The sequence below is a fragment of the Lygodium microphyllum genome, chromosome 25 (assembly GCF_053477565.2).
Source record: "Lygodium microphyllum isolate KBCC chromosome 25, Lygodium_microphyllum_v1.1.10, whole genome shotgun sequence".
NCBI classification, from domain to species: domain Eukaryota; kingdom Viridiplantae; phylum Streptophyta; class Polypodiopsida; order Schizaeales; family Lygodiaceae; genus Lygodium; species Lygodium microphyllum.
This window is the reverse complement of record NC_141159.1, coordinates 14,896,224-14,919,078: the sequence shown is the minus strand read 5'-3', so window position 1 is coordinate 14,919,078 and position 22,855 is coordinate 14,896,224. Positions and strand designations below refer to the sequence as shown.

The 22,855-nt window shown below is 38.6% G+C and overlaps 1 protein-coding gene across 4 annotated transcripts; it reads right to left on the bottom strand.

Moving 5' to 3' along the window:
* Window positions 1–11,735: 11,735 nt before the first annotated feature.
* On the bottom strand, window positions 11,736–21,725 carry LOC148013939 (cytochrome P450 703A2-like). Of its 4 annotated transcripts, none has more exons than XM_087667025.1 (5): window positions 21,651–21,725; window positions 20,570–21,055; window positions 14,465–14,665; window positions 13,004–13,270; window positions 11,736–12,437 (listed from the first exon to the last, which is right to left on the bottom strand). In XM_087667025.1, exons 2-5 carry the CDS (start codon window positions 21,002–21,004, stop codon window positions 11,799–11,801), a joined length of 1,542 nt encoding a protein of 513 aa, XP_087523151.1. In that variant the 5' UTR covers window positions 21,005–21,055; window positions 21,651–21,725; the 3' UTR covers window positions 11,736–11,798. The 4 variants fall into 4 exon arrangements, with proteins under 4 accessions (XP_087523151.1, XP_087523153.1, XP_087523152.1 ...); XM_087667027.1 differs by having other exon boundaries at window positions 13,004–13,216; XM_087667026.1 differs by lacking the exon at window positions 21,651–21,725 and adding an exon at window positions 21,565–21,647.
* Window positions 21,726–22,855: the final 1,130 nt, after the last annotated feature.

Sequence of the window (22,855 nt, the reverse complement as noted above, 5' to 3'; positions counted from 1 at the left end):
TTTTGTCAATTGGACAGATGGTAGAACAAAATCTGTAGGTGAGATTTAAAAGAGATGGATGCTTTGTTGAAGAATATGGTAATGGCTGCAAATTGATTACTAGATCAGGTCGAAGCGATGGCAGAATGTTTACTCTTGATGCGTCAATTCCAAAATTGAAAGCAGCCATGTTTGCACATGATGGTGGTGCTATATGGGATGTTGAGATATGGCATAAGTGGATTGGCCATGTAAATATACAAAAGCTGAAATCTATGCAGCAAAACGAGATTGTGCTTAGACTGCCTAAGTTCATGTATCATGACTTTGGACATGTATGTGATGCATGTTAGTTTGGAAAGCAAGCATGGTTTCCATTTATGAGACATGTACGGAATAAGCTCACAACCCTTACAGTTGGTACATTCAGATGTATGGGGTCCACCATCTCATAATGCTTCGTTTGGTGGTGCTCGTTACTATGTATCTTTCATTGATGATTTCAACATGTACACTTGGCTTTACATATTGAAACATAAGGATGATGTGTTTGATGCATTCAAGGACTTCAAGAAGCATGCTGAAAATGAGTTGAGCTGTAAAATTTCATGTCTTAGATTAGATGGAGGTGGAGAATATGTCTCTGTCTTACTTTCATAGGTACCTTGCTAAATATGGGATCAGAAGACAATTAACTTACAGCTATACACCGTAGCAAAATGGTGTAGTAAAAAGAAAAAAATAGGGTACTGATGGAATCAGCAAGAGCTATGATGAATGAGAAGAGTTTTCCAAATGGTTATTGGGATGAAGTAATAGTGACTACTATCTATGTGTTGAATAGAACCCCTACAGTAGGGATTCATGATGTAACTCCATATGGAAGGTTGTATGGTCATAAGCTTGACATTTCACACTTGAAGGTATTTGGCAGCATTGCATATGTGCGTGTTTCTGATGAAAAGAGGAAGAAATTGGATCCTAAAGCTATCAAGAGTGTGTTCCTTGGTTATGCATAAGACCGGAAAGCTTACAAGTGTTATGTACCGTCTACACATGAGACATTGATTAGCAGAGATGTTTTTTATGAGCTGGCATTGTGGTATGGTAATCCTGTTGCAGTGGCTATTGATGGATCAGCCATCACTAGTAATGCTAAAAATACACCTACAATGTGTATATCTATGAGTGGTCCTACAGGTGATGGGTCACCTACAGTAAGTCCTTGGTCAGGACGCTTGATGAGTCATACTCCTACGTTCATTGACACAGATATGTCAGTGAGGGGGAGATTGGATAAGGGAAAAGAAAATATGCTTGAGGATGTGACAGGTCCACTTACAGCAAGATATGAGTCATTCAATAGTGACAATTTGGATAGTGAGTTGGGCATTCCATCTATTATGATGCCTGGAGCAAGGTAGAGTCATTATGTACCACCTCATGAGAGGCAAGCTTAGAGTGAGCCACAATTATGGAGATTTGAGAGAGTCAAAAAACCAATTGAGAGGTCTATATACACTGGTTATTCAGTCTGACATTATGCATATATGGCCAATGTGATAGGTTATAAAGGAACCTACAAAGTTTGATTATGGAGTTACAGATGAGAACTCATCTGTTACCATGGATGAGGAGTATGCAACCCTGGCTAAAAATGAGACATGGGAATTGGTTGAGTTTCTTGAAGACAAAGTCCCCATTGGGGCTGCAAATGGGTGTACAAGGTTAAGTGCAAGTCAGATGGTTCATTAGAACGCTATAAGGCCAGGCTGGTTGCAAAAGGGTATGCGCAACAACATGGCCTTGACTATGAGGAGACTTTCAGTCTGGTGGCTAAAATGGCAATAGTCAGAACTGTCATTGCTTTGTTGGTAGCAAGCAAAGGCTAGAAATTATGGAAAATGGACATCAAGAATACTTTCTTGAACGGTGATTTGGTTGAGGAAGTATATACGGAGCAGCCTGAAGGCTATGTTCACTTGGACTTTCCTACACATGTATGTAAGCTAAAAAAAGGCTTTATATGGGCTGAAACAGGCACCTAGAGCATGGAATGCTCAGATAAGCAATTATTTACAACAACATGGATTTAGATTGGGTAATGCAGATCACAGTCTTTTCACGAAGAAGACAAATCATGGATGTGTGTTTCTAGTGGTTTATGTAGATGATCTTATAATCACTATAGATGATGAAGAGGGCACTACTGAAATTAAATCATGTTTACAGGCTGAATTCAGAGTCAAAGACCTTGGTGAGTTGAAGTATTTTCTTGGGATTGAGGTAATCTCTATGCCTCAAGGTATATGGCTGCTACAGAAGTAGTATGCTCATGACATGTTACAGAAGTATGGTATGGCTGAATGCAAGCCTATGGAGACACCTCTTGATCAGAATGTCAAGCTGCAGATTGATGTTGGGAATGACATAGAGAATGTGACCATGTATCAACAGATGGTGGTGGGCATCTTGATATACTTGACTATTACCCATCATGACTTGTGTTATGTAGTGGGGCTGATTAGTCAGTTCATGCAGAAGCCTTGCAAACCACATTTAGATGCAGTCAGGAGGATCATGAGATATGTAAAGGGTACTACAATTTATGGGTTGTTTTATGCATATGGAAAATCCCTTGACTTGACATGGTTTATTGGTGCTGATTGGGTTGGTTGTGCCTATGACAGGAGGTCAACCAGTGGTTATGCATTTGGATTGGGCAGCATTATGATCAATTGGTAGAGTAAGAAATAGCTTACTATTGCATTGTCTAGCACAGAAGCTGAGTACAGAGAAGCTGCCTTAGCGGCTTGCGAAGTAGTTTGGTATGAAACTATTGAAAGACTTGGGAATATAGCTAGAAAGCAGAGTGAGATTGCATTGTGATAACCTCAATAGTGTTATGTTGGCTAGCAATCTTGTCTACCATGCTAGGTCCAAACATATTGAGGTTCACTACCATTTCATCAGAGAAATGGTTCTTAGATTGACTTGATTCATGTGAAGACCGAAGACTAGGTAGGAGACATATTTACCAAGTCTCTTAGTTTAAAAAAGTTCATATACTTTAGACAACTACTTGGAGTTTATCAAATAGTTTGAGCTTGAGGGGAAGTGCTAGAATATCAAGCTCCTATTACTATTCAGTCAATCTATCTTTATGTGTGTGACCGACATTAGCTGGATACAGCTATACACGTGTGCGACATTCAATAAGTCAGTGTAGTCAGTGACTCAATCATAGTTAGACTTGGTTAGTCATACCTATGTGTGTAAGCCTCTTTCAATGAGTATGATGGAAGAATAATGGAAGAAGAACAACAATGAGCTGAGGCTCATCTTCTACTCCACTGTGTCTCCTTCCCTCTTTTCCAATAGCTCATGCTTCCACTTGGGTTTTCACTCTTACTCCACCTTTTAAATGGATATTAGAGAAGGTATTCAAGAAGCTTCACTAACATTGTATTCAATATATAAGAAATCTTAACTTATAGCTTTCATTACAACCCCATTTTAGTCCATTTGAGATATGCATTGGCTTTCATACCTTCAATACTTGTTTCAAGCTAGTTGAGGAGCTTCACATGGCTTAGTTGATCCTTGTTGAGTGCTTATTGAGTTAAGAAGTAGCCATTCTATCCATTTTGAGTAGATGCAGAGCATATTGTAGAAGTCATGGATAGTTATGGTAGCTTTATAATGCTTTCATATTTTGTCCACAACTTTTGCATACGATATTGGATTATTGGATTGAGATGTTCTATAGCTCAAAACAAAGAGTGCAATAATAATTACAAATCTGAGCACTCAAATAGTTGATTTTGTGTAGCTTTCATTTATCTATTTTATAAGAATATAATAGTTATGGTTTAGACAAAAAATATTCATGGTTAATGTCTATGTATTGAATGTCTACACACTATTCAGGTATGGTATATAATTATGTTGATGGTTGATATTGTTATTTATACCCATATAGACTTGTGTTGAGATTTATAACTTTGATTTAAGCTTGGGTAGTTGTTATTTGCTTTGGTGATTTCCACTCGTGATCTTGAAGACTTATTGAAGGTTTATACTCCTGCATGTATACATGATGTATTTTAGGTGCCTGGATATTATGAGCTCTATGCATTGAGATTCCTTTACTATTTGATACTCCATATTTTCTCTAGTGGAAGTACTTGACAATTTCTTTGCCAATGCTTGATTCATTTGAGCCAGTGCTCTCTTACACTCTCTTGGTTTATGCATTTACTATTGTTGTAGAGGTTTATGCTCTTGGACTCATTTGCATTTGATTTGGGCACTTTGTACCGCTTGCTATTAGTGGGTTGTTAGTGGTGGATACATGCTTGGCATTCATTGTGGTATGCATCTATGTACGTGACACCTTGGATGTTTTGACAATCTTTGGTACTTGGTGGTTTATGCTACATTATTTCTTGTATTGTACATCCCAATTACTACACAAATTTTCTTGGCAATGAAAGCTTACTTTGTATAGTTACTTATTGATTTACTTGAGTTTTATGGATAGCCATGTTGAAAATTAGTTTTGAGTAGTTCTTTTGAGAGCAAACACTTGTACTCAGCACTGAAGTGCTTCTTGCTTGTGGACGATAGTGTATTGGCTTAGTCCTATTTTTTTTGTACGCCTTTTGGATTGCTTTTGGAGCTGATTTGCTCTTATAGCTCCTTGTACTCTCTTTGTTTAGTAAATAGGTGGTAGGTGCTTCAAATGCCTCCAATGATAGTGCTATCTTCAATATAGAGAAGTTGGATAATAATATCTTATAGTATTGGAAGACTCAAATTTTGCAGGTATTGGTATAAAAGAAGCAAGTCAAGCCATTGAAATTAGAGAGTATAAATCCAAAAATTTATGATGTAGAGAAATGGGAAGAGCTTGGTGAGCTCTGTAAGTCTACCATCATTTGGTCATTGTTAAAATAGATATACCTCAATCTCATTGAGACTGAGGGTGGTGCTTATGCATTATGGAAAAAGGTTTGTGATCTCTACAATAAGTAGAGTCCTAAAACACAAATGTATTGGCTTAAGAAACACATGGACCTTCGTATAAAGAAAGGGGTATCTATGTCTTCTCATTTAAATGAGTTTCATTGAGACTGAGGGTGGTGCTTATGCATTATGGAAAAAGATTTGTGATCTCTAAAATAAGCAGAGTCCTAAAACACAACTATATTGGCTTAGGAAACTCATGGACCTTCATATAAAGAAAGGGGCATCTATGTCTTCTCATTTAAATGAGTTTCATTCCCTTTTTTAGCTAACTTACTTCGTGGGGTATCAAGTTTGAGGAGAATGTCAAGTCACTTTTCTTGCTTGTTACATTGACAGAGACTTGGGATACATTCCACATTGTTACGAGTGCAAACCCTCCTAAATGTGACTTTCAACTCAAGGATGAGAGGGTACTTCGGTTATAGAGGAAGTAAATAGGAAGAATGTTGATGTAGCCCCCATACCTCTCATGCACTTACAGTGAGAGGTAGACAAGGTGGTTGGGAATAGTAGGCATGGTAGAGAGACTAGCCCAATAGGGGTAAATCTAAGTCTTGTGGACAATCATGTAGTAAGCCATGTGCTCCTAAGTCCTCTCTTGTCATTATTGTGGGTAGCAACATTATATAAGGCCGCAATACCATAAGATGTGCAATGATACACGCAAAAGAGACAAAGAGAAAGCCTAGGATAATGAAAAATATTTTGATGATCATAGCAGTATTCCTAAGTCTAGTGTTAAGATAGAAGAGATAAGTACCTTGTACTATATCTCAAATGATTACATAGTTGTTGCCTCATCACTTGATACTACTTAGCTTGTCGATACTTTCTCTTCTTACTCTCAATTTTGGCTTCTTGATTCAAGGGCTTCATTTCATGTTACCCCGTATCGTCATTGGTTTTATACTTACTATACTATGACAAGTTTGGTTACCATGAGAGATGACACTATATTGAATGTTATTGGTATAGATAATGTGAGATTGCAGTTTGATACCAGTGTTTCATTTGTGCTTCATGATGTACATCATGTCCAGGCTTTGACTAAAAGCCTTATCTCTACTGGAGAGTTGGATGATGATAGGTACCATGTCTCTTTTTGTGATTCTGGATGGAAGATTACTCGTGGCAGTCTTGTTTTTTGCTCAAGGTGCCAATATTGGCAACCTCTGTCCTTTGCTTATATTGACATCTCTTGATCATCTCTTGGCCGCCATGGACTAATCTTTATCATATCTCTTTAGTAGCATTATATGTCTATAAAATGAATGAAAGTAGTCACTCATTTGTAGCATTTGCCATCTCTTGACTACTCATGTTTTGACTTTTGTGATCATTCTTTATATGTCAGGCATATACATAAGTCTCTTAAAAAGTTTGGCTTTATATACATGGGTAAGCCTTCTCGGCTCTTGTTCATTCAGATGCTTGTGGTCTCATGCCCTATTAGTCATTAGGTGGTACTAATTACTTTGTGGCATTCATTGATGTCTATCTGCATAAAGTTTGGTCCTATCCTATTAAGCAAAAGATTTAGTGATTTCTTACTATGGTTGAGAACTAGTCTAGGCATAGACTGAAATGCCTACGATCTGATAATGGGGGTGAATATATCTCCAAGGCATTTGATAGTTTTGCAATGAGAGGGATATAAAGTGTCAGTTGACCACCCCATATATCCCACCTCAAAATGGTATCATAGAGTGCATAAATAGGACTATTCATGAAAAATTCTATAGTATGTTTAGTGAAGTAGACTTACCATATTACTTGTGGACTAAGGTAGTTTCTACTACTATTCATTTGTAAATGGTCAAGTTGCTAAGGAGGTATGGTCTAGCAAACCTATCTCATATACTCATTTAATAGTCTTTGGATGTGAGCTTTCTAACCTCGGGGGGTCCACTAGGATTTACCATATGGTACCATGTGTGTAAGGGAGGGGGTTATTTAAGGGAAGGAAGATACATTTTATAAGGTAAGGTCCCATAAATAGGGGGTAGATAAGGGGTATTTTCATATATTTCTTGCACAAAGGTGACGTCTCCTTATTACTTCTAGTGAATCCCCCGTGTTTCTACCATGTATCCAAAGACAAATCCAATAAGTTGGATCCGAAATCCATCAAATGTATCTTTCTTGGATATGCTAATGTAGATGAGATGGGCTATTTCCATTAGGATCCGCTAGCTCAAAAGGCTATCCACATCCATGATCTTGTGTTTTATGAGGATAAGATGCATAAGCAACCTAAGAAACTAGTTGAGGTACGCATGGCAATCTTTTAGGAGGAGCCTCTTATTACAATCTAGCTAGCCCCACTTAGATAGCTTGCTACAAAGCTATTGATGTTGTAATGGCCCAAGATCCACTTGTTGTATAGGATCATGATATTGGATAGAGACAACAATCCATATAGACCCCACATCTAGTCTTGAGATGATCCACTAGAGTCTCACATCCTCTTGATTGTTTTAAGCCCTATATGTATTATGTCATGGTGAAAAATTCTAGTGAGCCCCTTACTTATGAGAAGGCTATGTGTAGAGGTGATAATTACTCTTGGGAGAGGGCCATGTAGTTTAAGTATATAACTCACTACAAAAAAAAACATACATGGTGGAGCCCCAAGAGGAACACCAAGGATATAAAAAAACTACTACAATAAAACCTATATTGTCTCACCAATAAGCATATTCTTTATGCTCTAGAAACCACAACAAGAAAAAAGAATACCAAGAACAAAGGAACTTTGTATGCAACATCATATAATGAATCTTCCATGGATTTATCACAAAAAAAGTTTAATATATTCTTCATAGAAACCATCAAAGAACCAAACGAGCAAAAATGAATGCTCAACTTTGAATGGAATTCATCACATGGAATTTATATTTCATAGTCTTTCTCTCAATCATTCACATGTAGATACAATGTTTCTTCATGAAAATTAGCTATCTCTCATATACTCTTTCTCACATATACTCTCTCTTAATAGTATATGAGAATAACAAGGAGTCACACTCAATAATCCTCTCTTGTTGTGGATACACCTCCCAAGAGGTATATATGATACAAAGGGTTAGGAGACCACTACAGTAACCTCTCAAGGCTCACGACTGTCACTATCACTTCAAGTCTTCAACAACTACTTTCTTTGCTTTGAACTCTTTTGAGCTAATATTATTCCATTTTTATCATAAAACTCCCCCAAGCTAAACATCTATCAAACATAACACTCAGAGAAGCATATAAAAGACACTAGAAGATCCACAAAAGCTAAATAGTAGGTCAACAAGAAATACAAAAAACCATTCAACTCAAATTAAAACCAATCTAAACTATCAAAAACCATCAAACTCACTCCCAATAATTCTCCAAATCACTCATTAAAAATCATAACCTCTCCAAAAAAAAAAACAAACACATGAAAACCAAATAGACACACCACAAAAACAAACAACACATCATAACTCAATCAAAAGCCATCATGAGCTTCTCAAACCTACTCAACCCATTCCAACACACTCCAAAACACTTTCAAAAAATCCCAAAACCAATCAATCAACCACAAAATCAAACAAAATTCACCCAAAGTTTGACAAAAAAATAGCTAAAAATACATTGATACGCACCAATTATCATTTTCAACAACTAGCAAAATGGGCTAAGTGTTTCTAACCCTATTATTGCATATATATGTATATATTATATCTAAGTGTGGGGATGTCACAATCTAGTCGTTTAATAGTGCATAGGCCTTGCTAATTGTCTTCACTAGATCTAGTAAGGTCATAAGTATGGGGACGTGTCCCTGCACATCCATCTTGCATAAACCCATGCGAACATCCTTTACACTTGATTGATTGAGAATGATTCTTTTCTAAACCCTATTTGGGTCCTTGTCCCACCCATCCATGATATATCTTACACCCTAGGGTTTTCTCCTTTTCTTTTGACATTTTCCTTATTTTGCACATTTTCCATGTGGACATACTCTAGGTTCACCAAAATTGAAATATGATACCATAGTCTTGTTTGTTTGTTTGACCTCGCCCTTTTTCATTTTATAGCCCTCTATTCTGAGCAACGTTTCATGAATTATTAATGTTTAAAGGATTTGATGGAATCAAACATGTTTCCATGCGAACACAACTTCTTTATATCAGAACTGAGATTTGACGTAACAATCCCACCCTTCTACTTCCCTTGATTTTTTCCTTTTTTAGCCCATCATTTCGATGCACCGATTGGTCGTAATTCAATTTTTGTGTGTTTTCAATTAATTTTCAATTGTGTTTTTACCATTTTTCCATGTGAACGTATCTAATTTTCATCAAAACAGTGGTCAAACTTATTACGCTCTCCGGCTTATCAAATGGACCTTTTTCGTTTTACTTGCCCCCCATTCTACTACACCGATTTCTTGTTATTAATTTTTTATTGTGTTTTCTTACTCCCCCCCCCCCCCCCACAATAGCCCTATCACTCACTTCCACCCCAATATTTTTTCTTCTCTAAGATTCCCTTAATTTAGTTTTTTATTCCTTTTACACGTGTGTTTTTTAATATTTTTTCACATGAACCCACCCTTTTCATAATCAACTTGTGTTTTGACTGGACAACCCTATTGTGCAGCTCATCACATTGGCTATTTTTCCTTTTTACCACACTTTGTTTCTATAGGCAGATCTCCTTATATTAATTTTTAAGTACTCATACACATATCTTTTTCGTCCATTTTCCATGTGAATACCTCTTTTTGACCCTTGATACCTCATTCGGGTCGTCAATCATGTTTTTGCTCTTTCCCTATCCACTTTTTCTTTTTGCTACGTCTTCACTTGAGTGTTGAATATTTTGGAATTCATTTTTCCATGCTTTTGCATGATTCGGCCTCCTCGTGTGCATGGGTGAATGTTACTTTTTACCTCATGCCATGCATCGTGTCTGTGATGCATTGTGTTTTCATGCTTGTGCTCTCACATCCCATTTTCTTTTTGTCAATATAATTTTTTTTTACCCCACCCCACATGCATATTCACAACATGAGGATATGCACACCCAATCTCTATTAGTTCTTATTTATTTATTTATTTTATGTATTTGTCTCCCCTTTCCCCATCCTTTTCCTTCCCATCTTTTTTCTTTTTTAAAAACTAAAATCAATTTTTTAGTTTTTTGCTTTTTTCTCTTGCCTCCCTCTCCCTTTCTCTCCCCTTAACCATCCTCTCTCTCTCTCTCTCTCTCTCTCTCTCTCTCTCTCTCTCTCTCTCTCTCTCTCTCTCTCTCTCTCTCTCTCTCTCTCTCTCTCTCTCTCTCTCTCTCTCTCTCTCTCTCTCTCTCTCTCTCTCTCTCTCTCTCTCTCTCTCTCTCTCTCTCTCTCTCTCTCTCTCTCTCTCTCTCTCTCTCTCTCTCTCTCTCTCCCCCCCCTGTATACTCGACCCCCCTCCCTCTTTGTCCCCACCTCCATCCCCTCCCTTTCCTCCCCTCTCCTCCTCCTTCTCTTCTTATCAGATTCATGGTAACACCCTATATTCTAAAGTTGCTAACTAGTGCTTGTCCATACAAAACTATATTCCTATGTCTCAAGCAAATCAGAAAACCATATACTCATAATGTCTCAACACATGAAAAGAATGAGATCATAACATATAGATGATTGATTTTGGATTTCCATTATCAATTCTAGAATCCTCTAATTTAAACCACACCTAGCTTACCAAAGTCTTGCTCTATCATCCTCACGTTTTTCCAGATCCAAACAAAATTTGCATGGACTTCTAGCCTCTAAATATTTTCTATACTGTCTTGTAAGATAATACATGTGGCATGATGTAGGCCTTACTACTTATGTCTAGTTATCTACAAAAGACACCCTAAAAGGTAAGGTTGGACATATGTGGTCCATTCAAATTATCATTTTAATCCCTAAGGTAATATTTGAATATAAAATATGGTGACACAATGAGGTCTAAGTGATTATTGATTGTTGTGGAATGTTAGGATAGTCTTAGAATAGTGCAAATGCCATGTCAAATAAACATGTAAATCTTTCTTTGTAGGTTTTGTTTGTAGTAGTAATGAGCTTATCCCCCTTTTCTTTTGAAAAAACCAAGTGATATACCTTAAAGTGAATAGTATGAAGTAGAGATGCCAATAGTTTGACACAATTTAGTAACGTAGTGCTTCTTAGGTACAAAAAATGGAGAAGTTTTTCATGGCATGTGTGTAGATAGGGGCATCACACTATTGGCACTTATGGACTTCTAAACATTCACTCGTGCTTAAAAACTACAAGACAAAAATTGATATCACAAGTGCATAATGATGCATAAAATCATAAGTTTGGATGTTTAGAAGGATTGTCACAATGTCCACAATGGAAGTGATTTGTAATTGTTCTGAAGTTCTTTTATACTCCAAAAGAACTCAAATTCTATTGTGAGATTAAATTTATTAATTTATGCTTCCATTCTTTTTCAAAAATACATATTTTATTTTCGAAAACATATGAATTAGTTATATCATCGTATAACATTTTTGGAACCTACAATAAGTTTCTTACAAAAGGTGTGAACAATTGTTTTCTAGATTGAGGTGCTTGAACATATTCTTACATTATACAATTTGCTAGTAACAACATATAAGAAACTAAATATCATATTAAAGATCCTAATGTCATAGTTATTTCAAAGAAAATTATTTTTTGAGAAACATGATTAATGGAAAAATACTATGTAAAAAAATATAAGTTGAAAGGGCATATATGTGTTCCTTTACTATTACATAGACTTCTCGTAGAGATGGCTAGGTAGTCTAGGCTTTGCGATTGCAACAAGGGGATAGGCTCTTGGCAAAGTCAATCCAAAAGCCTCTGACATGTTTAGATCTTTTGGTTTCATTGGTGGAGGCAAGGACCAATCAAAGCTATGCAAGAGCCTTGATAAAGCAAACAAGACCATGCATTGCCCAAGGGGTGCACCGGGACATCTTCTCCTCCCAGCACCAAATGGTATGATCCTGTACTTATCATCCCTTATTTCTACCTTGTCTTCCATCCATCTATCAGGCCAAAATTCATCTACCTTCTCTGGCCATATTTTAGGGTCTCGTCCTAATGCATATACATTTGCAAACACTTGTGTTTTCTTTGGGATATGATATCCTAATATTGTTGTATCCTTGACGGCTTCGTGGGTTATCAAGAATGGTCCTGGTGGATGTAATCTAAAGGTTTCCTTCACGATGCACCTTAAATATCTCAATTGTTGTAAGTCTGTCTCTTCTACTAACCTATCAAGTCCCACTACATTGTCTATTTCTTCTTGTGCCTTCTTAAGAACATCTGGATTCCGTATAATTTCAGACATTGACCACTCACTTGTCACTGATGATGTGTCAATGGCTGCAGCAATCATGTCCTGCATGGATTGCAAATGAGTTAAAAATGTAAATGCATGTGAATATATGACAATAACATTTAAGCATCATCCTTAAAAGAACAAAACACCATTGCCTTCACATATACAAGTTCTAATCTTGAGGACTACACCTTTACAAATGTAACTTTACCACATGCAACCAACAAAAGGGTAATTTTATCTAACAAAATTTGTATAAATTTACAAGAGTACATCTATACAAGGGGCACTTCTATTATATTTTGAGAAAGTTATATAAATTCCTTTAAAAAGGAGGTCATTTTATTGCCTTATAACATGTAACAAATGGGGTTTTATAAATGCATATCCATAAATAATTGACTAGTAACTACATACAAAATACAAACATGCATTGGCATTCTACACACACACACACACACACACGCACGCACGCACGCACGCAAGCATGCACGCACGCACGCACACACACACACACACACACATCTAAACAATCCATAACATATAATAAGATAAGATAATGGTATCTAACCTACAAAAAGTAATGTGTTTAAAGTACAAACAGGATATCCATTGTAAGGAATTACTTGAACAAGAGCTTTCATTTCAATGTCATCAAGGTGGTCTTGTCCATGCTTGCCAGGAGGTAATGACAACAAGATATCAACAAAGTCTTCAGGTCCATCACGTTGACCAAGTCTATGCTGGTGGCGGTGGTCATCAAGGATGGCACAATGGAAGGCATCCATGCGCTTCTCAACATCACGCATGATCTTGTGGTAGCCTTGGAGATCCAACCACTTTAGGAAGGGGAGGTAGTCAGCAATGTCAAAGATGCCTAAGAGCCAAAATATCTTGAAAACATGTAAAGAAACCATTCAGTCAAGTTTTTTCTTAAGGTTCTAGTAACTATTAATCAAAGGTGTAATTGTATCAAGTGATGTAAACAAAACATACATGTTAAAATGGATGGTGCACTTATACTAGATGTCTATGAGTCTAAATATCCCTAGTGGGAAACTCACTTCTGCTAAGCTCTCATTTAGTTAGACGCTTAGCCAAATAACAAAGAAACATGAATTGTGTGTATTTGGAAAAAGGTATTTGAAATCAACCTTCTTGCTATAAAAATGTGTGCGCAAACACACACACATACCCCCCACGCACACACGCACGCACACACACACACACCTGTATAATTAATATTCATGCAAAGTTTTTTATTTAGTTTTTAAAGCTACCTCTATGTTTTCATCAAGAATGATTTATTATCTCTTACATACTAGTACAAATTTATAAGTTTTGAATTTATGCACATCATCCCTCAAAGTGATCTTATTTATGGTTACAGGTCCTTAGGTGTGCATGTGCACATGCACACACATGTGCAGACATACTTAATTTTGTAAAGATATACTATATCAAATTAGGAGCTAAAAAATCATAATACTTTACAAATTTAAAAATAAGAAGATATTTTCTAATTCAATGTAGTTAGATTCCAAGCATCACACATGTCTAGTTGTTCCATAAACCTATTTTCATGCACATATGCACCCCCCCACCAAAAAAAAAAACCAAACCCACAAACATGTAGACAAAAAATTTTCATGTGATGGATCTACAAATCATGGGAGCATGCAAGCCCACATATTTCTTATCTCTTAAATGTTTGGATGAAGGCATTATATTCCTACTTCATGGATGCTCAAAGAAAGATGGCAATACACAGTGAAGGAACTTCTAAGTTTAAATGGCTAAACATAATGAAAAATGCATCCAAATGCAATGGCTTGAGCTAATGAAGCTTGATAATGTTTAATGACCAGGGACAATTGAAGTGCATGATTATAAAAGTACAAATACTTGACAATGAAGTGGGAGTACAAAAAGAGCTGGCATACTATTATCTAGACTATCACATCTTCACATAGAAATATAATATTTATGGACCATGACATTACCTAATTTGACTCCCCTCATGAAGTTTATAAATTAAAAAATCCAAGTGGAAAGGGGGTAACTTAATTGGTATTTTTGCTTCTCACCTTATGAGTGATATCGAGGAACTCAGCAGCTTCCTCAGGCCCAGCATTGCGATTGCCAAAGAAGCGCTTGCTAAGTAACATTTGGGTCATGACATTCATGGAGAAGGCCCCCAAGGTGTCTCGAAGATGGATGAGATGGTGAGCATGGGCCTTCTTAAGGATGCTATGGACCATGAAATCAGCCTCAGCAACACGGTGGGCCTAGATGCATCACATGCGTTTAGTACAATGGTTAAATTCTCTTTACACATTGCACATTTTTCACAAATTTACACTATATTCATTAAAAGTTCAAACATAATGGACTTTTGAATAGCCTTGGAATGTGTGTGCTAGAGGGCCCTTAGATCATGAGTTCTGCTCCCTTTGTTTCTACCTCAATGCAAAGACTACTTCTTTTCAAGTATTCTTCATGGCAATCTTTCCTCACTGGATCTATGATACTTTTTCTGCATATTATTATGTTTTATCATTTGTATGCATTTAAAGAAGTAATATTCAACTCTAATAGTAATTCAACACTCATAAAGTGTTCTTGTAAGGCAATGCTCTAATGCACTCTAGCAAACCCTTCATATTAGGTAAATGCCTTTTCTTTTTGTTGATGCTACCATTTGAGTTGTGATATTTTTGTGATTGGGCCTTCACCTCAAAGAGGTAGAGGCATTGTAGAGCTATGCAATTGTAAGTTTTGAACTTGAGACCTTCCATTTCTTGTGCAACCATGGTGTTAATTAAGTTACCTCAAATGATATTTTAGATAGTTGTTAGTTAGGGTAAACAAGTGGGAGAGATGTACACACACACACACACAAGAAGAAGCCTTTGACATTTTTCCATGTGGAAAAAGGGGCTCTTTTCCCTTGAATTTTCCTATAGTCATCAACATTATAGGCTTGTGCTCGAGAGGCACCACTTATCTAGCTAGGTGCAGCTAGAGGGAGAGGGTTGCTAACCCCCACCCTATTCTGGTCTTCCCCCACTCCAATTGCATCTAGCTAGGTAATAGGGTCCCCTCCTTCTAGGCCTAAAACTTGAAGGGTTATCCAAGTTTTCATTCACAAGGTCTTAAAGGGGCACCTCTTTTCCCTTTAGAGAACTTTGAAGGACATAGAATTTACAAGGAGTATTACCTTTCATTTAGAAAGGTATGAATATATTTGTGATCCTATTAAGAAGGTTAAAAAAGCCTTTGGAGGGTGTTGCAAACTTCAAATTGTATGCCTCCAAGCTCCTCTCAAAAGGCTGTCATGTATAATTTACAATGTGGGAATGAGAGTGGGAATTTGAGAGAGGGAGGGGGGATATAAGGGCTTTGTAGCTATACCATGGGGTTGTTACCGAAAACACCTATATAGGGAGTAGTAGTGACTCTGAGACCTGCTTGGTTTCCACTCTACATGTGATTCCCTATACCTAGTGGTGAACCCTCTCATGTGCGACGTCACGAGGGTGTAGTCCTCGGATGTGCCTACGTTGTACCATTTCTTTGATTGAATAATACAAGAGTATACCTTGCTCTCACACATATCGTGTTACCTTTCTATGCCATGTTGAGTGCGTAATGAGTGTAGGTGCATCACACTTGGTATCAGAGCAACTCTTGCTCGGAGTGAAGGAGTGCTCATGGAAGCAGGAGAAAAGGATCTAGTGCCCCAAAGAGAATGAATAGAAATGACCCGCATCATGTTGCCCTACGTCGCGACGCTCCACGGCGTATCGACCCCCATCGTATCATCCCACATTGCATCGACGCCCATCGTGTCAACCCTCATTGTGTCGACCTATGTCGCACCGACCTCGATGTGACGCCCTGGCACGGCAGCCCCAACACCATCAACCATCTGAAGATGTGACGCCGCTTTCCTGTGGCACAACCACCACCCCAAAGGCGAAAAGTGGCTTTCCCACGTCGACAACCCCACCGACCACATGGAGGATGACAGAGAGAATGTATCCATCCCAACAATGGAAGAGAGGAAGAAGAGTAGAGGGCAAGAATGGAGTAGCCCAAGAGGAGAAGGTAGTGGGATTGGAGAGAGTTGTAGGGCATGTCAGACATGCTAGAGTCAATTTGGAGGAACATACAGATGAAGAAAGAGGAAGAGGAAAGGAGAAGAAATTTAGAATGGAGCAGGGCTATAGATAATGGGTATTACAACAAAACAAAGAGGAGAAAAGGCAGAAAATACAAGAGGAGATGGATAGACTAGGGAGAGAGGAGACTTCTAGGAGGGTGCAAGATATAAGAAAAGACAAGGAGAAGGTAGTAGAAGTAGGACAAGAAGAAGAACAATAAGCACAACAATAGAGAAGAGAAAGATAATGATAGCTTAGAAGATGACTACAGTAAATTCAAGATGCCCCACAAGTACAAAGGAGAGAGAGACGGGCTAGTTCTGAAGAGGTGGATCATAGAGGTGGATAGATACTTGAAATATGCCAGAATAACCAAAGATAGGAAGGCAAAGGTGGCAACCATCTACTTGGAGGAGGACATGGCCAGTTGGTACCTACTAGAACAGAAGCAAAGACACACCATCTTTTCAGGGGAAGAACTCCAAGAAGAACTCAAATATTATTGCATTCCGAAGATGGAAAAATTCAAAGTCAGAGACGAATCACCAAAGATAGGAAGGCAGAGGTAGCAGCCATCTACTTGGAGGAGGACACGGCTAGTTGGTACCTACTAGAACAGGAGCAAGGACACACCATCTTTTCATGGAAAGAACTCCAAGAAGAACTCAAATATTACTGCATTCTGAAGATGGAAAAATTCAAAGTCAGAGACGAATCACCAAAGATAGGAAGGTAGAGGTGGTAGCCATCTACTTGGAGGAGGACGCGGCTAGTTGGTACCTACTAGAACAGGAGCAAGGACACACCATCTTTTCATGGAAAGAACTCCAAGAAGAACTCAAAGATTATTGCATTTTGAAGATGGAAAAATTCAAAGTCAGAAACGAATGGAGAAACCTCAAGAAAATGCAAGGGAAGATGAAGGAGTACGTTAGCAAATACGCACAGATCATGCTGCAACTACCCAACATAGACACTGACACCAAATTTCATGGATTCTTATTTGGTATGCAAGAATGGGCTAGAAGAGACATAGAGAGGTAGGAGCCAATCAGTTTAGGTGAGGCCATGAGAATGGCTGAAAGACTAGTGGATTTGGAAGATAGGAGGATAGCCCAGGGGAAGCAAAACAAATTCAACACCAACCTCAACAACAACTCATGGACCTCGAGACCCAATGCTCCTAGAGGCCATTTCACAGAGATGTGGAGCCAGACTTCCAACGTAACACCATCCACGTCACGATCCACATTAGTACCAAGAGCAGCAAGTGGTAGATGGGGAAACAATCACTATAGAGTGACTCCAAGTGCATCATGTGGTCCCACTGGATCAAACACATCATAGTGGAGACCCCACAGCCCAACCTTGGGGATTAGATACTTCAAATGCGGAGGATCACACTATCAAAACAAATGCCCCATGGAAGACATAGCGTCATCAAGTGGGTCGAGGGTGAATACCACTAGTGTGTATGGAGGAGAGGAACCATAATCCCCATGCATCCAAGAAATTCCTTCAGAAGTGATGAAAGCATGGACCATCCAAGGGTGGGGATAGTTAGTGCACGGCCCCATTGCATGGTGGCCCGAGTAGCAGTAGTCCACCACCTATACATCAAAGTCAAAGTGAGCAAAGGGAGTCATGCCAGTATGGGGGACACGGGGGCCACTCACAACTTTATCACACTGGAGTGCACAGCCAAACATGGATTGAAATTGTCCAAGGCCCCAGAAGGATTGATAGTAACATTCATGCAAGGAGAGTCCAAAGAAGTGAAACAGGTCTTTGCAGTACAAGTAGAAGACAAGAGATGGAAAGCAAAGCTCAACTTCTTAGTAATCTCCATGGATGATTTTGAAGTTATCTGAGGCTTGGAATTCTATGATAAATATGTCATTGCAATGTTTGGAAAAGGAGTGAATCGGATGATGCTAGATATGTAAGAAGAAGGTGTTAGAGTACCATGTGAAAGAATGCAATTACCAGGTAGAACACCAATCAAAGTGCAAATGAAGGAGAACAAGGCTGAAGCTACTTGCCAAACAGTGAGGTCAAACCCAAATCAACTAAGGGTGCCAACCCAAGCAACACCATGTCAAGTGAACTCTATTAGACCATGCATCATGACATGTAGTACCAAGCAAGTGGAGAAATCTATTAAGCAAGGAGACATGGTCTATCTATGTATGATTTAACCCATTGAGCAAGAGACCACCAAGAAGCCCAAACCCCAAACCAGCAGCACAGAAGTGACAGAAATACTCGAGGAGTTCAAAGATGTAATGCCAACATAACTACCCAAGGGTCTCCCACCCAGAAGAGGTGTGGATCACAAAATCAAGCTCATTCCAAGATATGCTCCACTGGCCAGAGCCCATTATCAAATGAATCACATAGAACTCATAGAGTTGAAGACGCAACTGCATAAATCAGAAGAACAAGGTTTCATCCGCCCCAATAAGTCCCCCTTTGGTGCCCACTATGTGTGGAGGACCTTTTAGATAGGCTACATGGAGCCAATTACTTTAGCCACATAGACCTTAAGTGCTACCATCATATTCACACAACATAAGAAGATATCCCAAAAATAGCTTTCTACACCAGATATGGTAGTTTTGAATGGTTAATCTTAGGACTCAGGCTAAGCAATGCACATTTTGTGGCCTCATGGATAGAGTATTTCGATCGGAGATAAACATATTTATCATTATCTACATTGATGATCTACTAGTCTATAGCAAAACCTTAGAAGAATTTGAATGGTTAATCTTAGGACTCGAACTAAGCAATGCACATTTTGTGGCCTCATGGATAGAGTATTTCGACTAGAGATAGATATATTTATCATTATCTACATTGATGATCTACTAGTCTATAGCAAAACCTTAGAAGAACACAAGCAACACTTACACTTAGTTTTTGAGAAGCTGCGAAAACATAAATTGTATGCCAAACTAGAATAATGTGAGTTTGGAGTGAGAGAGTTAGAATTTCTAAGTTTCATTATAGGAGCTGATAGTATCAAGCTGGATCCCAAGAAAGTGGAAGTTGTCCAAAAATGGCCTGTACTAAAGACTATGAAGGAAGTGCAGGAGTTCCTTGGCTTCACAGTAGTTTGCAAAAGGTTCATCAAGGATTACAACCTCATCACCACACTCTTGTCCCACCTTACCAAAGAAGACAATACTTTTACATGGGGTAATGAGCAACATGATGCTTTTGAACAGATGAAGAAATGCATGAGTCAAAACCCCTATCTTGAAAGTCTCTAACTTCACCAAACCCTTTGAGATCTCCACATATGCATCTGACTATGGCATTGGGAGCGTACTGGTGCAAGAAGGCCACCCCATAGCTTATGAATCCAAGAAGTTCACAGATGCTGAAACCAAGTGGAGCACACATGAGAAGGAAATGCTCATAGTCATCCACTACCTCAAAAAATGGAAACACTATGTTCAAGATAAACACACAGTAGTCTTCACCAATAACATCTCCCTCCTAAGACCCCCAGGTCCTAGTGTGGTAGACATTGACTAGTCTGATAGCATAGACTGTGTTAAAACCCTGCAAATGTCTCACCAAGTCCTAAACCGACAGACACTGGTGAGCTTGTTAGTAAAAATAAACATGATCCTTATATTGCTGAGAACAACAATCCAGCAAGTGAGGGTGAGTGTAAGGGCTTTGTAGCTATACCATGGCGTTATTACCGAAAACACCTATATTGGAGTAGTAGTGACTTTGAGCCCTACTTGGTTTCCACTCTATGTGTGATTCTCTATACCCAGTGGTGAACTCTCTCATGTGTATAACATCACGAGGGTGTAGTCTTAGAATGTGCCTATGTTATAACATTTCTTTGATTGAATAATACAAAGTTATACCTTGCTCTCACATATCGTGTTACCTTTGCGTGCCATGTTGAGTGCATATCGGGTGGAGGTACACGAGAGAGGGGATGAATTGTGTGTGGGAATTTGAGAGAGAGAGAGAGAGCGTGCGTCTCAGCGTAGGCGGTACCTGGAAAGAGTCGAGACGGCGGGTGGTGAGGAGGTACTCCATGCAGATGCGTCGCATGTTCTTCCAGTGGGGGCCGTAGGGCGCCATCGCCACGTCGCGGCCGCCGTACGCCAGGTGGCGCGTCCCGATGGTCTGCGGGCGGCTGGCGAAGGCCTCATCCTGCGTCTGGATTACCTCCCGGATGATCTCCGGGTCCTTCGTCGTGATGGCGTTCACGCGCCCCAGCCGCAGCCGCACCACCGGCCCGTACGCCTCGTACAGCTTCATCATGTCCTTGTGCGGCTCCCGCCCCAGCTGGAATAGATTCCCCACAATCGGCCAGCCACGTGGGCCCGGCGGCTGCTTCAGTCCTGTGGATGACCGTCCCTTCTTCTTCTTGGACGTCAGCAACAGCATGCCGAGCATTAGCAGGCAGATGCTCAGTAGAATCGCCATCGCGCGCAATTAATGATCATAACAAGCTGTGGGCTCTTCTGCTTCTTCGTCCTGCAGACGTGTTATGCAGTGAGAGTGAGAGAGAGAGAGAGAGAGAGAGAGAAGAAAAGAAAAGAAGAAGAAGAAGAAGAAGCAACAGCCACGACAGCAGAAAGAAGAAGGAGATGAAGATAATCCTAAGATTTCATAAGGCATTTCCACATATCCAGGCTTTACACTCGTGGCTGTGTGTATATATTTCATAGCACACGTGCCCATTACACCATAAGAAATTATAGAATCATTGTGTGATTGTATCGACTTGGAGAACGCTTGGCAATTCTGATCATTATTTCATATTTAGAGCATACAAACTATGACTGTCATAAGAATATTGTAAGTTTTACAACAGCCGGGACAATGCGTCAAACGACAATAGAGATCAAGTAAAGAGGCAAACTACGCAATGAATACCAGCACATATTTTTAAAAGTACTATAGTGATCCAAACCCAAACCATCCATTGTGACAACCAAATGATGGATTATGGCAAGAATAGTGATTGGACACAAGAAAAATACCTCACTCATCTTAATTGCAATCGAATTATATGAACTTAGGTGACATGAGAAGAAACAAGACTAATGATAGAATTAACTTGACTTACAAATAAAGCTTTGAAAGGTGGTTTGGTACAAGCAACCGAAGGAGCTTGACTTAAACTTATATAGGTGGATTCTTGGCTTGTATGATGTGCATAACTTATCACATTTTACCATTTAAAAAAATTCCCATGCATATGTTGTGTGTGTATATTAAAAAAAGTAATTTTTGGACTTAATTGAGAGAATATTTTAACAAGTACTTAGCTCTAGAACCATTTACAAAGAAATGATGTATCCAACCTATGAAAAGTTTACTCAAGGCACATTCATAAATTTAGGTCATGCTATACACACACTCATGCACACAAGCATATTAAAGAATTTGGCAAACAAGCACCCTTTGTGTGATGGTCCTAAGTCAAGGGTCTTTGGTTAGATTGAACTAATTCAAAGGTGCTTCAAATATCTTGACCACCAAAAATGATGGCAAAGATTTTCATCTTAAGACAAATATTCAAAGGATGACAATTATTCTCCTTGTTAGATGGGTCAAGTCACACAATGTCTAGATAGCCATGCACAATAGTAATTAAATATAAATGTATGACATACATCACCAATCTAGCTCACTAGATTTGTCCATTTTATATGTGCACATGCACACACGTGTGTGTGCATGTACATACGCACGTGTGTACATGAGTGTGTGCACACATGCACACACATGCACATGCACATGCATATATTGGTGTCTAAGCATGTGTGCTATGAGGTTAAGGATTATTTCAATGTTTAATGTGTGCGCTATAGTCCATGAAAACCAAGTAGGTTTGAAAGTCAACGAGATTTACAAGTTCTTGGAAGGAATTTTATTAAATCAATGATGGATCCACAAAATTCTTTATGCATATATAAATTAAAAAACTTGTAAATAAGATATCTGAAAACTCACATGATAAAACACATTATAAGTTAGTAAAGCTCATATATACATATCAACAAACCTTAAGACCTAGGATGTGCAAACACTTTCAATGGCTCTTATACTAATTACAAAGTATAAGAATTTTGTAACTGTGCTTTTAACTAGATTGCCCAATATTACTAATGTAAGTGACAGTGCCTCTTAATTTCTGAGCTCGCTGCTCAAAAGGCACTACTATATATAGATCCCATATATCACACATAGTAAACACCTATTTAAAAAACCCCTTGGAATTTATATATTTGAAATCTACCTTTTCTTATATGATCAACAGTTCTTTTT

Bases quoted from the DNA above. Each gene is read 5' to 3' on its own strand.
- LOC148013939 (XM_087667025.1), bottom strand. From the start codon at position 21,004: ATGGCGATTCTACTGAGCATCTGCCTGCTAATGCTCGGCATGCTGTTG. The intron at 14,666-20,569 runs GTACCGCCTACG...TGATGCATCTAG, and splicing joins GCCGTCTCGACTCTTTCCAG to GCCCACCGTGTTGCTGAGGC. The intron at 12,438-13,003 runs GTAATTCCTTAC...CAATCCATGCAG, and splicing joins AAATGAAAGCTCTTGTTCAA to GACATGATTGCTGCAGCCAT.